General features: G+C 44.8%; 1 protein-coding gene across 1 annotated transcript in view; it reads left to right on the top strand.

The window, feature by feature from the left end:
• The window catches only part of KCNMB2 (potassium calcium-activated channel subfamily M regulatory beta subunit 2), a 501,876-nt gene that overhangs the window by 360,548 nt on the left and 123,296 nt on the right, over positions 1-18,032 (top strand). The window contains exon 3 of the mRNA XM_044292337.1: positions 10,493-10,663. Within this exon, the coding sequence (XP_044148272.1) occupies positions 10,493-10,663 (171 nt within the window). The remainder of the gene's footprint in view (positions 1-10,492; positions 10,664-18,032) is intronic.

The following is an 18,032-nucleotide window of genomic DNA, read 5'->3' as shown; positions in this document are numbered from 1 at the left end:
AACAATGAGAAAAACATCTAGTAAGGGACGCGGACGTGGACATGGTCGTGGTGGTGTTAGTGGACCCTCTGGTGCTGGGAGAGGACGTGGCCGTTCTGCCACATCCACACGTCCTAGTGTACCAACTACCTCAGGTCCCAGTAGCCGCCAGAATTTACAGCGATATATGGTGGGGCCCAATGCCGTTCTAAGGATGGTAAGGCCTGAGCAGGTACAGGCATTAGTCAATTGGGTGGCCGACAGTGGATCCAGCACGTTCACATTATCTCCCACCCAGTCTTCTGCAGAAAGCGCACAGATGGCGCCTGAAAACCAACCCCATCAGTCTGTCACATCACCCCCATGCATACCAGGGAAACTGTCTCAGCCTCAAGTTATGCAGCAGTCTCTTATGCTGTTTGAAGACTCCGCTGGCAGGGTTTCCCAAGGGCATCCACCTAGCCCTTCCCCAGCGGTGAAAGACATAGAATGCACTGACGCACAACCACTTATGTTTCCTGATGATGAGGACATGGGAATACCACCTCAGCATGTCTCTGATGATGACGAAACACAGGTGCCAACTGCTGCGTCTTTCTGCAGTGTGCAGACTGAACAGGAGGTCAGGGATCAAGACTGGGTGGAAGACGATGCAGGGGACGATGAGGTCCTAGACCCCACATGGAATGAAGGTCGTGCCACTGACTTTCACAGTTCGGAGGAAGAGGCAGTGGTGAGACCGAGCCAACAGCGTAGCAAAAGAGGGAGCAGTGGGCAAAAGCAGAACACCCGCCGCCAAGAGACTCCGCCTGCTACTGACCGCCGCCATCTGGGACCGAGCACCCCAAAGGCAGCTTCAAGGAGTTCCCTGGCATGGCACTTCTTCAAACAATGTGCTGACGACAAGACCCGAGTGGTTTGCACGCTGTGCCATCAGAGCCTGAGGCGAGGCATTAACGTTCTGAACCTGAGCACAACCTGCATGACCAGGCACCTGCATGCAAAGCATGAACTGCAGTGGAGTAAACACCTTAAAACCAAGGAAGTCACTCAGGCTCCCCCTGCTACCTCTTCTGCTGCTGCCGCCTCGGCCTATTCTGCTGCTGCCGCCTCGGCCTCTTCCTCCGCCTCTGGAGGAACGTTGGCACCTGCCGCCCAGCAAACAGGGGATGTACCACCAACACCACCACCACCACCTCCGTCACCAAGCGTCTCAACCATGTCACACGCCAGCGTTCAGCTCTCCATCTCACAAACATTTGATAGAAAGCGTAAATTCCCACCTAGCCACCCTCGATCCCTGGCCCTGAATGCCAGCATTTCTAAACTACTGGCCTATGAAATGCTGTCATTTAGGCTGGTGGACACAGACAGCTTCAAACAGCTCATGTCGCTTGCTGTCCCACAGTATGTTGTTCCCAGCCGGCACTACTTCTCCAAGAGAGCCGTGCCTTCCCTGCACAACCAAGTATCCGATAAAATCAAGTGTGCACTGCGCAACGCCATCTGTAGCAAGGTCCACCTAACCACAGATACGTGGACCAGTAAGCACGGCCAGGGACGCTATATCTCCCTAACTGCACACTGGGTAAATGTAGTGGCAGCTGGGCCCCAGGCGGAGAGCTGTTTGGCGCACGTCCTGCCGCCGCCAAGGATCGCAGGGCAACATTCTTTGCCTCCTGTTGCCACCTCCTCCTTCTCGGCTTCCTCCTCCTCTTCTTCCACCTGCTCATCCAGTCAGCCACACACCTTCACCACCAACTTCAGCACAGCCCGGGGTAAACGTCAGCAGGCCATTCTGAAACTCATATGTTTGGGGGACAGGCCCCACACCGCACAGGAGTTGTGGCGGGGTATTGAACAACAGACCGACGAGTGGTTGCTGCCGGTGAGCCTCAAGCCCGGCCTGGTGGTGTGTGATAATGGGCGAAATCTCGTTGCAGCTCTGGGACTAGCCAATTTGACGCACATCCCTTGCTTGGCGCATGTGCTGAATTTGGTGGTGCAGAAGTTCATTCACAACTACCCCGACATGTCAGAGCTGCTGCATAAAGTGCGGGCCGTCTGTTCGCGCTTCCGGCGTTCACATCCTGCCGCTGCTCGCCTGTCTGCGCTACAGCGTAACTTCGGCCTTCCCGCTCACCGCCTCATATGCGACGTGCCCACCAGGTGGAACTCCACCTTGCACATGCTGGACAGACTGTGCGAGCAGCAGCAGGCCATAGTGGAGTTTCAGCTGCAGCACGCACGGGTCAGTCGCACTACAGAACAGCACCACTTCACCACCAATGACTGGGCCTCCATGCGAGACCTGTGTGCCCTGTTGCGCTGTTTCGAGTACTCCACCAACATGGCCAGTGGCGATGACACCGTTATCAGCGTTACAATACCACTTCTATGTCTCCTTGAGAAAACACTTAGGGCGATGATGGAACAGGAGGTGGCCCAGGAGGAGGAGGAGGAGGATGAGGAAGAGGGGTCATTTTTAGCACTTTCAGGCCAGTCTCTTCGAAGTGACTCAGAGGGAGGTTTTTTGCAACAGCAGAGGCCAGGTACAAATGTGGCCAGCCAGGGCCCACTACTGGAGGACGAGGAGGACGAGGATGAGGAGGAGGTGGAGGAGGATGAGGATGAAGCATGGTCACAGCGGGGTGGCACCCAACGCAGCTCGGGTCCATCACTGGTGCGTGGCTGGGGGGAAAGGCAGGACGATGACGATACGCCTCCCACAGAGGACAGCTTGTCCTTACCCCTGGGCAGCCTGGCACACATGAGCGACTACATGCTGCAGTGCCTGCGCAACGACAGCAGAGTTGCCCACATTTTAACCTGTGCGGACTACTGGGTTGCCACCCTGCTGGATCCACGCTACAAAGACAATGTGCCCACCTTACTTCCTGCACTGGAGCGTGATAGGAAGATGCGCGAGTACAAGCGCACGTTGGTAGACGCGCTACTGAGAGCATTCCCAAATGTCACAGGGGAACAAGTGGAAGCCCAAGGCCAAGGCAGAGGAGGAGCAAGAGGTCGCCAAGGCAGCTGTGTCACGGCCAGCTCCTCTGAGGGCAGGGTTAGCATGGCAGAGATGTGGAAAACTTTTGTCAACACGCCACAGCTAACTGCACCACCACCTGATACGCAACGTGTTAGCAGGAGGCAACATTTCACTAACATGGTGGAACAGTACGTGTGCACACCCCTCCACGTACTGACTGATGGTTCGGCCCCATTCAACTTCTGGGTCTCTAAATTGTCCACGTGGCCAGAGCTAGCCTTTTATGCCTTGGAGGTGCTGGCCTGCCCGGCAGCCAGCGTTTTGTCTGAACGTGTATTCAGCACGGCAGGGGGCGTCATTACAGACAAACGCAGCCGCCTGTCTACAGCCAATGTGGACAAGCTGACGTTCATAAAAATGAACCAGGCATGGATCCCACAGGAGTCGGACCTGTCCGTCCCTTGTCCAGATTAGACATTAACTACCTCCCCATAACCATATATTATTGGACTCCAGGGCACTTCCTCATTCAATCCTATTTTTATTTTCATTTTACCATTATATTGCGATGCTACCCAAAGTTGAATGAACCTCTCCTCTGCCTGTGTGCTAGGCCTAAATATATGCCAATGGACTGTTGCAGTGGTGGCTGACATGAAGCCTGATTCTCTGCTATGACATGCAGACTAATTCTCTGCTGACATGAAGCCAGATTGTCTGTTACGGGACCTCTCTCCTCTGCCTGGGTGCTGGGCCTAAATTTATGACAATGGACTGTTGCAGTGGTGGCTGACGTGAAGCCTGATTCTCTGCTATGACATGCAGACTGATTCTCTGCTGTCATGAAGCCAGATTGTCTGTTACGGGACCTTTCTCCTCTACCTGGGTTCTGGGCCTAAATTTATGAAAATTGACTCTTACAGTGGTGGGTGACGTGAAGCCTGATTCTCTGCTATGATATGAAGACTGATTCTCTGCTGACATGAAGCCAGATTGTCTGTTACGGGACCTTTCTCCTCTGCCTGGGTTCTGGGCCTAAATTTATGAAAATTGACTCTTACAGTGGTGGGTGACGTGAAGCCTGATTCTCTGCTATGATATGAAGACTGATTCTCTGCTGACATGAAGCCAGATTGTCTGTTACGGGACCTTTCTCCTCTGCCTGGGTTCTGGGCCTAAATTTATGAAAATTGACTCTTACAGTGGTGGGTGACGTGAAGCCTGATTCTCTGCTATGATATGAAGACTGATTCTCTGCTGACATGAAGCCAGATTGTCTGTTACGGGACCTTTCTCCTCTGCCTGGGTTCTGGGCCTAAATTTATGAAAATTGACTCTTACAGTGGTGGGTGACGTGAAGCCTGATTCTCTGCTATGATATGAAGACTGATTCTCTGCTGACATGAAGCCAGATTGTCTGTTACGGGACCTTTCTCCTCTGCCTGGGTTCTGGGCCTAAATTTATGAAAATTGACTCTTACAGTGGTGGGTGACGTGAAGCCTGATTCTCTGCTATGATATGAAGACTGATTCTCTGCTGACATGAAGCCAGATTGTCTGTTACGGGACCTTTCTCCTCTGCCTGGGTTCTGGGCCTAAATTTATGAAAATTGACTCTTACAGTGGTGGGTGACGTGAAGCCTGATTCTCTGCTATGATATGAAGACTGATTCTCTGCTGACATGAAGCCAGATTGTCTGTTACGGGACCTTTCTCCTCTGCCTGGGTTCTGGGCCTAAATTTATGAAAATTGACTCTTACAGTGGTGGGTGACGTGAAGCCTGATTCTCTGCTATGATATGAAGACTGATTCTCTGCTGACATGAAGCCAGATTCTCTGTTACGGGACCTCTCTCCTCTGCCTGGGTGCTGGGCCTAAATTTATGACAATGGACTGTTGCAGTGGTGGCTGACGTGAAGCCTGATTCTCTGCTATGACATGCAGACTGATTCTCTGCTGACATGAAGCCAGATTCTCTGTTACGGGACCTCTCTCCTCTGCCTGTGTGTGTGCTGGGCCTAAATATATGCCAATGGACTGTTGCAGTGGTGGCTGACGTGAAGCCTCATTCTCTGCTATGACATGCAGACTAATTCTCTGCTGACATGAAGACAGATTCTCTGTTACGGGACCTCTCTCCTCTGCCTGGGTGCCGGGGCCTAAATATCTGAGAATGGACTGTTCCAGTGGTGGGTGACGGGAAGCCAGATTCTCTGCTATGGAACCTCTCTCCAATTGATTTTGGTTAATTTTTATTTATTTAATTTTTATTTTAATTCATTTCCCTATCCACATTTGTTTGCAGGGGATTTACCTACATGTTGCTGCCTTTTGCAGCCCTCTAGCTCTTTCCTGGGCTGTTTTACAGCCTTTTTAGTGCCGAAAAGTTCGGGTCCCCATTGACTTCAATGGGGTTCGGGTTCGGGACGAAGTTCGGATCGGGTTCGGATCCCGAACCCGAACATTTCCGGGATGTTCGGCCGAACTTCTCGAACCCGAACATCCAGGTGTTCGCTCAACTCTATTAATAAGTATATATGGAGAAATAATGGAACAACAAAGAAATAAATATTACATACAGAGAGACATATATACAATAGTTACAAATACTTACACAATTATAAGATTACAACACGATAGTACTCCCAACAAGACCATTTAATTACTCAACAACAAAATTCCTAAAACTTTACAGAATATACACTGACGAAAAATATAAACGCAACACTTTCGGTTTTGCTCCCATTTTGCATGAGCTGAACTCAAAGATCTGAAACATTTTCTACATACACAAAAGACTCATTACTCTCAAATATTGTTCACAAATCTGTCTAAATCTGTGTTAGTGAGCACTTCTCCTTTGCCAAGATAATCCATCCCACCTCACAGGTGTGGCATATCAAGGTGCTGATTAGATAGCATGAATATTGCACAGGTGTGCCTTAGACTTCCCACAATAAAAGACCACTCTGAAATGTGCAGTTTGATCACACAGCACAATGCCACAAATGTCGCAATGTTTGAGGGAGCGTGCAATTGGCATGCAGGAGTGTCTACTAGAACTGTTGCCCGTGCAATGAATGTTCATTTCTCTACCATAAGCCGTCTCCAAAGGCGTTTCAGAGAATTTGGCAGTACGTCCAACCGGCCTCACAACCGCATACCACGTGTAACCACACCAGCCCAGGACCTCCATATCCAGCATGTTCACCTCCATGATCGTCTGAGACCAGCCACCCAGACAACTGCAACAACAATCGGTTTGCATAACCAAAGAATTTCTGCACAAACTGTCAGAAACCGTCTCAGGGAAGCTCATCTGCATGCTCGTCATCCTCATCTGGGTCTAGATCTGACTGCAGTTCGTTGTAGTAACCGACTTGAGTGGGCAAATGCTCACATTCAATGGCGTCTGGCATGTTGGATAGGCGTTCTGTTCACAGATGACTCCCAATTTTCACTGTTCAGGGCAGATGGCAGACAGCGTGTGTGGCGTTGTATGGGGGAGCAGTTTGCTGACTTCAACATTGTGAATCAAGTGGCCCATGGTGGCAGTGGGGTAATGGTATGGGAAAGTGTATGTTATGGACAACAAACACAGGTGCATCTTATTGATGGCATTTTGAATGTACAGAGATACCGTGATGAGATCCTGAGGCTCATTGTTGTGCCATTCATCCACGACCATCACCTCCTTTTGCAGCATGATAATGCATGGCCCCATATCTCAAGGATCTGTACACAATTCCTGGAAGCTGAAAACATCCCAGTTCTTGCATGACCAGCAAACTCACCGGACATGTCACCCATTGAGCATGTTTGGGATGCTTTGGATCGGCGTATACGACATTGTGTTCCAGTTCCTGCCAATATTTTGCAACTTCACACAGCTATTGAAGAGGAGTGGACCAACATTCCACAGGCAACAATCAACAAGCTGGTCAACTCTATGCAACGGAGATGTGTTGCACTGCGTGAGGCAAATGGTGGCCACACCAGATGCTGACTGGTTTTCTGCCCCCCCCCCCCCTCCCCAGTAAGGCAAAACTGTACACATTTCAGAGTGTCCTTTTATTGTGGGAAGTCTAAGGCATACCTGTGAAATATTCATGCTATTTAATCAGCACCTTGATATGCCACACCTGTGAGGTGGGATGGATTATCTCAGCAAAGGAGAAGTGCTCACTAACACTGATTTAGACAGATTTGTGAACAATATTTGAAAGCAATGGGTCTTTTGTGTATGAAGAAAATGTTTCAGATCTTTGAGTTCAGCTCATGCAAAATGGGAGCAAAACCAAAAGTGTTGCGTTTATATTTTTGGTCAGTGTAGTTACCACCCATGGGCCTTTTTAGGTCTCTCCACCAGTACTTCCTCTACTTTCTTGTGTCTTATTCCTTCCTTTTTTCTCTCTTCTGTTTTCTTCCCTCTGGTGTCCCAAATTCCAGCTTTTTATATGTTTAAAAACCAGTCCTAGAATCTTCTAGAATATGGCTCAGCTTATTCTGATTGGTTGTTACGTCTGGTTTCTAGCATTTCCCAGTTAATTCTTAAAAGATTTAAAGAAGCAGTTGGAATGTTGTACGGATGTAGCAAGGTTAACACACATGCATTATGAGACATGTTATCTAAACTAAATGCAACTAAATGCGTTAAGCAATTGCTTTTCAATGGCTTTTGTTTCAAGATAACGCGATGAGTTAAGACATTTGAGTTAAGAGTGTGTGTGTTACCCCTGCTACATCTGTATGTCTAGGATTCCCAGCATCTTCCTGACCACCTTGTCATTGTACTGCCTACTGGACAAGTCCACCCACCATCTCGTTTTAGTGAATAGTTGTCAACTATTTGTTGCCCTTGAAATACTAATGGAACTTTATCCAGAGAGACAGTACACTGCTCAAACTGCCTTGGAGAAGAATGTATCCTTATTCCAAAAAGGTCAAAAGCTGACATATCACAAAACAAAGGAACAATAAAATGATACAAGTACAAATATTAAGATACAAACCAACAGAAAGTCACATAAAACCCCATATACATATACATACAGGGCACTTTAAGACCTTTATCTGAGAGAATCACAGTAATACAAAGGAGCTATAGACCCTTCAGACATGCACCCACATGACAGTCTCAATCTCCGATTCACACTAATACTTTATATAATGCAATATTTGACTTATATTGTTTCAAAAATTTTAATTTCTTACATCATCCAGCATGTAAGAGATTAATATCCTGTACAATTCGAACCTCTCACTCCAGTCATCAAGACTTTTCTCGAGCTGAATCATCTCTTTTGAATGTACTTCCCTGGACAATCAGGTTAATCTCCAACTTCCTTATCTTTAAACTAGCCTTAAAAATGCATCTTTTTAGGCAGACATCATGTTTCCCAAACTGATTCTTCCCCATTTAACAAAAGATACATTAAATATTATACCCCAACTATCCTTTTCCCCCAGACGAAAGAGAAAATCTTTGTTAGCTAGCAATGCACTACCTTTAGAGAGGGGAATCATTCACAGGTGCTTGTAGAGGTTTCAGAACATACAGACAGAATATGTTTGGCCCTGCATAGTATGAGTGGCTTCCCACTCTAGGATAGGTCATCAATATGTAAATTCTGGAGAATCCCTTTAAATAGGTTAACAGAGAGCTGGAATGGGAATGAATTTGATAAATCGGCAGAAAAGAGTAGAAACAAGAATACAGCCTTTATCTATCAATGAAACCAACATCCCCTTTTCTTAAATATCAGATAAGGCCATATCTGTCACAGCAGTTTATTTTGACAAGGTAAGGATGGCAAATCTAATTGTACACCTGCCAAGAGTGGACCTTTTGCTTGCAAGAGGATGGACATATTGATACTACAATGCTCATTAAGTTAGAGCTCATTCAACTTTTTTTGTGAAAAAAACTGATCATGTTGCATTGGTTGACATATCCTATTTATTTCTATGGTACAAACATCTGCCAAAGTGAATGAGTTTGCAGTAATCAATATGTATACTTCAAAATAACAATAGCGCTGACACATCCTTACAAAGATTGAATGATTGCTTTATTCATTTATTCTAAGGGTTCATTATGTGAAAAAAGGATATCAGCGCTGATGACTCTTTTTTTCTTCATGTACAGCAGTGATTCTAATGGAAAGGTTTATCATATACAACACATTCTGTTATTTTACCTTCATATGAATGGGAGATTTATGTAGGAATACAAAAAATACACTGTAGCAGTAATAACAAAAGTAAGACATACGGTATTTATGTGGGGTTGGCTTAAAGGGAACGTGTCATGTTAAACATGGTGTATGAGATGCAGGCAGCGGGTTATGGAGCAGGAGGAGCTGAGAAGATTGAGATATAGTTTATGAGAATAGTTTCTGTAAAACTTGTATTTCATTCATTTAAATTCCTGCTGATTCTCAGCTTTGAAGCCAGGAGGAGGTCCTATCAGTGTGTAGCGGTCAGGTGAGGAAGGGACCGCAAGGCAGGATTCAAATACAGTACAGCAGACGAGGAGGCTGAAACAAATGCCGGTTTTATTGAACAACAAGATAAAACGGCCGGCAAATGACAAATGGCAAAAACAGTATTAACAGGTTTACACTGAATTACAGGCAGGATACTTGAAACGGGATATAATAAATGCATTCCTACCAGCAAACACATAAAAGTCTAGGCTACATTCCGCTAGTATAATCCTGTCTTCCCCCCGCTAGCCAGGGCATGTTTCTGCCTGCTCTATGCCCTACCGCAGATAGGCACCGGTGCCAAACTCACAGTTCTGGAGGTATCTGTGGTGTAGTCTTTTCCCACGAGGTGGATGCTTGTCTTGTCCGGTGTGTGAGGGCAGATGTCCTCTGGCTCCTGATGCTGACGCTTGCCGGTCCAACGCGTGGCTTTTACCTCACTCTCTCAGGGATGCAGCTGCAAAACTTCACTTTAGAGTTCCCTGTAACTCTGTGTCAGGAACAGTCAGTGTTCAGAGCATAATCAGCCAGGCTCCTTGTCTCCTCACCAGTTGCTTGCCCTTCTCACATGGCAAACAGACCCTCTCTCCTTCTCAGGGAATACACTCTCCCCCAGGAACTTCCTCTCTAAACTAACAAAACTTCAGCTGCTTTACAAAGACACAGCGACATCTGTTGGCTGTTAGTAGTCATCGCAGTCCATGAAACCTTTTTATTGCAAATGTCTGTGCAATGAAAAGTATTCTAGGGGCTGACCCCCACAAGTGTTCTTGAGGGAAGGCTGTCAGTCACAGATAGGACCGTCTCCTGGAATTCAAATCCCAAGAATGAGCAAGAGTTTAAATGAATGAAATATAAGTTTTAATAAAACCTTTTCCCATAACACTATATATCAATCTGCTGAGCTCAGCTCCTCCTGCTCTATGACAGGCTGCATGCAGATTAACTCACATTTTCATGGTGACAGGTTTGCTTTAAGAAACATTTTTTCAATTCTTTCTAAAACTATTATTGACATTTTCTTTCCAGAAATTTTTACCAAAAAATCAAGGACCATGACCTTCTGGACAAAAGGAAAACTGTGACAGCGTTAAAAGCAGGAGAAGACCGAGCAATACTCCTGGGGCTGACAATGATGGTCTGTTCCATTATGATGTATTTTCTCCTAGGAATAACACTACTTCGATCATACATGCAGAGGTAATTTGGTGTCTGTCACCTCCAATGTGAATATATATGACCTTATTGCCTTTATTGGGTTCATTTCTTTATCCCTTAGTATCTTTGCAATCTGCTTGGAAAATAAAATGTGCAATATAAAGTTTAACGCTAAATGCATAGAGGCCTGAATTGGAAGCTTTGCATTCCAAACACATATCAGTTCTCCAGCTTTGGAGCTAGATACAGAAAGAGACTAAAATGACACCAGATGTCTATGTGAAATAAAAGTGCATTGGTTTTAACAGTGGGTGGAATTCTTCAAAGGAAAAAAAAAGCAGAGATCACGTTTATCACAGAATACAGAGTTTTATTGGCTCAGAATATAAAATAATCTCATCAGCAAATGGTAGAACTCTCTAACAGAGGAAAGGGAGGCATAGGTTATGGATGTATAGTGAAATATAACTATGTACAATTTACAAACATGCACTCATTTATATATTCTCGGATTAGATTCATACAGTGCAGTTTTGATGCAGTGTGAACCAACGTTGGGATATGGATGCATGCAATATGGTAAAGGCTTTTGATTTTTATAAACCTGATATTCTAAAATAAAATGTTTTTGACAATCTAATGATGCGATATTTTTGTGAAAATAGGGCAGAATTTATTATTTAAAGGGGTTTTACGGAAATAAAATGAAATTAGGTAAATGTAGCAAATGGTATACATTTTGAAAACTTTATTAACCTGATAAATCCACTGCCTCTCCAGCCTCAGGGCAATGTATGTTTACCTTGCTACAGTTTATCCACATGGCCACTTCAACAAATTACTGGCCTCAGTGGTTTCAACCAATGTACTGCTGAAGCCAGTGATGGGCTTCAGTGATCACATAGGTAGATGTGTGCAGCAAAGCCAACAAAGGTTGATGGGGGCACTGGAGCAGCAGCAGGTTTACAAGGTCAGCATAGGTTCTATTGTTATTTATGCCATTTCTTCCATTTAATGAACCTCAATGTAGTTGGAGACAAGAAGGCTATATGTGGCCCTGCAATGATGAAGATTCCCACAATAGGATGAAACACTATGGTGTTACTTACCTGACGAAGGGTTGGTACAACCCCAAAACGCGTTATTTCTGCACCAGTTAAAGTATTCTTTATCTTATTCTTGGAATCTTCATACTTGCAGCACCACAAACAGCCTTCTTCTCTTCAGCTACATTGAGGTTGATTCTACCATTCAGTTCTTCCCTTCAGGGCACTCTATTGTTTTAGGGTCCTCTGGCCTGGTGTCAATTGAGGTGCCCTTGATGTTAAGGGTTGCTGTGGGGTGCAAGGCAGGGTTCCTTTGTACAGTTGTGGCCAGTCGGTGCAATGTAACAGTGCAGGGTATAAGATTAACCAGACCTAATTTAGCAAACCTGACGTGTCACTTTATGTGGTAATAACTTTGAAACGCTTTTACTTATCCAAGACATTCAGATATTGTTTTCTCGTGACACATTGTACTTCAAGTTAATGGCAAATGTGAGTCAATATGTTTTACCTTTATTTATAAAATAAAATCCAAAAGTTTGAATCTTTCTGCTATTAAGACAGATAGTGATGCCTAGTAAAATATTAATTAATTAATATTCCCCATATGTCTACTTTATGTTGGCATAATTTTGGTATTGTCATTTTATTCTTTTAGGAAGTTAGGTTTAGAATTTTAGAAGCAAGTTTTGAATTTTTTAAGAAAATTTCCAAAGTCAGCTTTTTTAAGGACCAGTTCAGTTCTGAATTCACTTTGTGGGGCTTACATAATATAGCACACCCATAAATGAGTCCATTTTAGAAATGCCACCCTCAAACTATTCAAAATTGGGTTTAGAAATGTTAACTCTTTAGGTATTCCACAGGAATTAGAGATTTTCCATTTTAATAAATTTTTTCGTGGAACACTTCAAGGGTTAACAACAAGACAAACCTCAATATTTATTACCTTGATTCTGTAGTTTACAGAAACACCCCTTATGTGGTTTTATACCGCTGTATAGGCACATGGCAGGGGTCAGAAGGCAAGGAGCGCCATATGGTTTTTGGAGGGCAGATTTTGCTGGAATGGTCTTTGGGCACCATGTTGCATTTGAAGAGACCCTGAGGTATCCCCACAGTGAAATCCCCAAAAAAGTAACCACATTTTGTAAAGTACGCCACCCAAGGAATTTTTAAGGGGTATAGCGAGCACTTCACTCAACAGGTGTTTCATAGAATTTTTAATACTTGGGCATTAAATAAAATTTTTGTTTTTTACAAGAAAATTGAGTTTTAGGCCCAAACTTTATTTTTCACAAAAGATAACAGGAGAATATCCCCCCACATTGTCCCCCCACAATTAGCTACCCACTTTCTCCTGAACATTATGTTTTTTGGGAGGTGAGCTAACTAAAAAAAAAAAAAAAACTGTTTTGGCGCAATGTTTTTTTTTTTTATGGCGTTCACCTGGTGGGGTAGAACTGTGATAATATTATAATAGAGCCGCTCATTGCAGATGCGGTGATATGTCTATTTTTATTCTTCTCTTTTAAAAAGAATTTAAATGACGGATTTGTTTTTTTTATGTGAAACTTTTTTTTCAAAACAATTTATTTTTTTATTTTTTATATTACACTTTGTGTCCCAAAAAAGGTCATACAAGACCTCTGGGGGAAATTTAACTTCGCTTCCTGACCTGTATACACAGCGCTAGTTGAGCGCTGTGTATACAATGATCTAAAAAGTAGGGACACCCAGGAACTGTCCCTGCCTTCTCTCTGGGGTGCCCTGCTGTCACTGGCAGCGGGCCCCCAGCACAACAGCTGCATAATTAGCGTGCAGCTGAAATCTCTAAATGGACGTTCCAAAACGTCCATTCAGAGATAAACCCAACCGCCCAGGACGTTGACCCTGCTTTCACACCTGAGCGTTTCTCAAACGCGCGTTTTACGCGCGTTTTTGTCGCGCGTTTTTATGCGCGTTCTTTGTAATAGTAAACGCGCGTTTGACGCGCGTTTGTGTGATTGACTGCAGTGTCCTATGGCCACAAACGCGCGTCAAAACGCCCCAAAGAAGCTCAAGTACTTGTTTGAGCATCGGGCGTTTTACAGCGCGTTCGTACGCGCTGTAAAACGCCCAGGTGTGAACCATTCCCATAGGGAAGCATTGGTTTTCATGTCTTGAGCGTTTTACAGCGCGTTTGAACGCACTGTAAAACGCTCAGGTGTGAACTTAGGGTTATAGTCAATGAGGGGTCGGGAAGTGGTTAAGCATGCAGGAATGAGGTTGCACACTTTCTCTGGTATGATTCAACCCCAGGGCGGACCATTATGACAGACTATTCTCTGCACCTTTTTTGAACAGGTTTTCATACTCACAGTTTAAGTTTTCCACCGTGTCCTTGGCAGGATATGGACTAGTGTAAATATCCAGATTTCCGCCTTTTGTAAACTTGTCCAGGGTCTGAAGCCTTTACACAAATGAAAAATGTGGGTGTAGAGTCTACAAGCTTCTCGTGATGCAATTCACCTCTACAGAACTTCTACTCTGCATCTTTCTTTCTTTCTTCTGGCCTGCTTTTTCAGTAAAGTTATTTTCTGGCCTAGCCTTGGCTGATGCCTAACTAGAATGTTTTTACTCCTCCTCTCTACATAGAGAAGGTGACACCAGCCCTATCTATTGGTGACTGTGAATATAGCCCATTAACAACGTGTGGATAAATATGTACCATGCAAAAAATATATATTTTATCCTCTCTTTGCTATGTACCCCTGCTCTGCAGTGGGATGCTGCACACTGCCAATACAAGCTAGATGGTGCACTGAAGAACATGTAGAACTCCCCCATAAACATGCTAAGCACACTTGTTTATTCAATAGGGAAAAGGGTGGCAAGCACCTACCAGACCCTTCTGACAGCAAGTTATTTCCTGGCAGAAAAAAGGAACCATTATATTGCCATAAAAAAGTATGCTGTGTTATTATATATACTTTTCTGACCACAAAAACACTACACAAACAAAAATGGAGGAACTGTTGTATGTCAGAAAACTGGTATATAGCCTCTGATAAATTTCCCCCTACGTGAAAAACCAATCGCATTTTACTGTGGATTTCTTAATGCAGAATTTACTGCCAAATGTCACCTCCTACTTTGTAATAGGTGAAATCTGCTGCAAATACAGAACAAAGATACGGCATATTTTTATTTATTTTTTTCTGTCCATTTAGATTTATTGTAATTTTTTTCAGACTTTCACTGTGGAATCCGCTGGAGTGGCACAAGTCTTTCCTTTATGCCATTTAGGATACAGTTGCTAGCTGCAGTACTTCTGGGAGCGCAGATATGTTGTGATTTTAAATACAGTATAATATAAATACATTGTAACTAGGAAGATATTACGCAACATATTAATATTTATAATTGTTAACACATTCAGAAATTGTAGAATAACTTTCAAATATCAGCTGCAAATGTATTCTAATCAACTCAGCTGTTATAATCTATGCACAGATCATGTTTTATTAATAACCATACTGACTCATAGCTTCAGCACCTCGATGTTCAGTCAAGGTTATCTCCATGAAATGGTTCAAATCTTTACAAATTCAGCCTAGGTCATCTCACTGAAACACCACATTACCATATTTTTCGACCTATAAGATACACCGGCCCATAAAAAGCCGGAGGAGGACAATAAGAAAAAAATATTTTTCATTACACCTCAGGTCAGACCACCAATCAGACGTCAGCTCAGACCTAGGGTTAAGTGAACCCGAACTGTAAAGTTCGGGTTTGTACCGAACTTTAGGATTTCTGGACACTGGACCCAAACCCGAAAATTTCAGTAAAAGTTCGGATTCGGGTTTGGTGTTCAGCGATTTCTTGGCGCTTTTTGAAAGGCTGCAGAGCAGTCAATCAACAAGAGTTTAACTCTGGGCCCTTCTGGTATTGAATAAACACCCATTTTGGGCAAAAATACTAATTTGTGACCTTGTCTGCATCTGTACGTGTGAGATACACGCTTTAGATACTGCTGTGCTATTCTGGTATAAAAAAACACCTATTTTGGGCAAAAATCTTAATTTGTGGCTTTGTCCGCATCTGTATGTGAGAGATACACCCTTTAGATACTGTTGTTCTATTCTGCTATTAAAAAAACACCCATTTAGGGCAAAAAAAAATAATGTACAGCCTTTGCTGCATATGTCATTGTGAGATACACCCTTTACATACTGCTGTGCTATTCTGGTTTTAAATAAACACCCATTTTGGGCAAAAATCTTAATTTGTGGCCTTGTCTGCATCTGTACGTGTGAGATACACCCTTTAGATACTACTGTTTTATTCTGCTATTACAAAAACGCCAATTTAGGGCAAAAAAAAAAAATGTACAGCCTTTGCTGCATATGTCATTGTGAGATACACCCTTTACATACTGTTGTTATATTCTGCTATTAAAAAAACACCTATTTAGGGCAAAAAAAATTTTTTGCTGCCTTTGCGGCATCTGTTATTGTGAGATACACGTGTTAGATTCTGTTGTTCTATTCTGTTATAAAAAAAAGGAGAGCGTCAAATAAGGGATGTGGTCCCGGTCGTGGTGCTGCTGGTGGAGCTCCTGTTGCAGGGAGAGAATGTGATCAATCTGTGCCAGCTACACGCACAAGTGAAACACCTTCCTCAGGTGCGAGAAGGCGACAGAACCTTCAGCAGTATTTGGTCGGGCCTAATGCGGCTCTACAAATGGTAAGGCCAGAACAAGTACAGGCGATAGTAGATTGGGTCGCTGATAGTGCCTCCAGTTCCTTTACATTGTCTCCCACCCAGTCTCCTGCTGAAAGATCAGAGTTGGCACCTGCTGCCGATGTCCATCAGTCTTTCACCTCATCCCCTTGCAAATCAGCCAAGCAGTCTGAGCTTCAAGTCATGCAGCAGTCTCTTTTGCTTTTTGATGACTCTGCTAGCAGGGTTTCCCATGGACATCCACATAGCCCTGCCCCAGAAGTGGAAGATCTTGAGTGCACCGATGCCCAACCACTTATGTTTCAAGATGAGTACATGGGAGGACCATCGCAGCACATCTCGGATGATGACGAAACTCAGATGCCAACTGCTGGGGCTTTCGAAAGTGTGCAGACTGACAAGGAGGGCAGGGGTGAAGACTGGATGGAAGATGATGTGGAGGACGAGGAGGTCCTCGACCCCACATGGAATCAAGGTCATGCAAGTGACCTGTGTAGTTCGTAGGAAGAGGCGGTGGTTGCACAGAGCCACCAGCACAGCAGAAGAGGGAGCAGGGTGCAAAAGCGGAGCGGCCGTCCCCTAGACAGTACACCTGCTACTGCCCACCGCAGCAAGAGACTGAGCACACCAAAGCCAGTTTCAAGGAGTTCCCTGGTGTGGCAGTTCTTCAGACAATGTGCTGACGACAAGACACGATTGGTTTGCACGCTGTGCAATCAGAGCCTGATGAGACGCATAAACATTCTCAACCTGAGCATGACCAGGCATCTAAGTGCAAAGCATTAGCTGCAGTGGAGTAGACACCTCAAAAACTAAGAAAGGTCTCCTGCTTCCTCTTCTGCTGCAGTCTCGGCCTCTTCATCCACCTCTAACAGTGCCACCTGCCACCCCGCAAACAGAGGATCTGCCAGCAACACCACCATCTGGGTCACTAAGCATCTCCACAATATCCCACGGAAGCGTTCAGCTCTCCATCTCCCAAACACTGGAGTGGAAGAGGAAGTACCCCCCTACTCACCCGCGATCCCTGGCCCTGAATGCCAGCATTTCAAAATGACTGGCCTTTGAAATGCTGTCATTCCGTCTGGTGGAGACGGAGAGTTTTTGGTTGTCCCACAGTCCGTCGTTCCCAGCCGCCACAACTTTTCCAGGAGTGCCATCCCTTCCCTGCACAACCAAGTGGGGGACAAAATCAGGTGTGCACTGCGCAACGCCATCTGTGGCAAGGTGTACCTCACTACAGATACGTGGAGTAGTAAGCACGGTCAGGGACGTTATATCTCCATAACAGCACATTGGGTAAATGCAGTGGCGGCTGGGCCTGAGACGGATAACAGTTTGGCGCATGTCCTTCCACCACCGAGGATTGCAGGGTGCTTCAGTTTGCCTCCTGTTGCTTCCTCCTCCTACTCTGCTTCCTCATCCTCTATCAGCTCCTCATCCGGTCAGCGTAACACCTTCACCACCAACTTCAGCACAGCAGGCAGTTTTAAAACTAATCTGTTTGGGGGACAAACCCCACACCGCGCAGGAGCTGTGGACGGGCCTTGAACAACAGACCGATGATTGGTTGGTACCAGTGAGCCTCAATCCCGGCCTGGTGGTGTGCGATAATGGGCGAAATCTCGTAGCAGATC

Source organism: Bufo gargarizans, chromosome 4, assembly GCF_014858855.1.
Source record: "Bufo gargarizans isolate SCDJY-AF-19 chromosome 4, ASM1485885v1, whole genome shotgun sequence".
NCBI lineage: Eukaryota > Metazoa > Chordata > Amphibia > Anura > Bufonidae > Bufo > Bufo gargarizans.
This window is presented reverse-complemented; position numbering and strand designations above follow the sequence as displayed.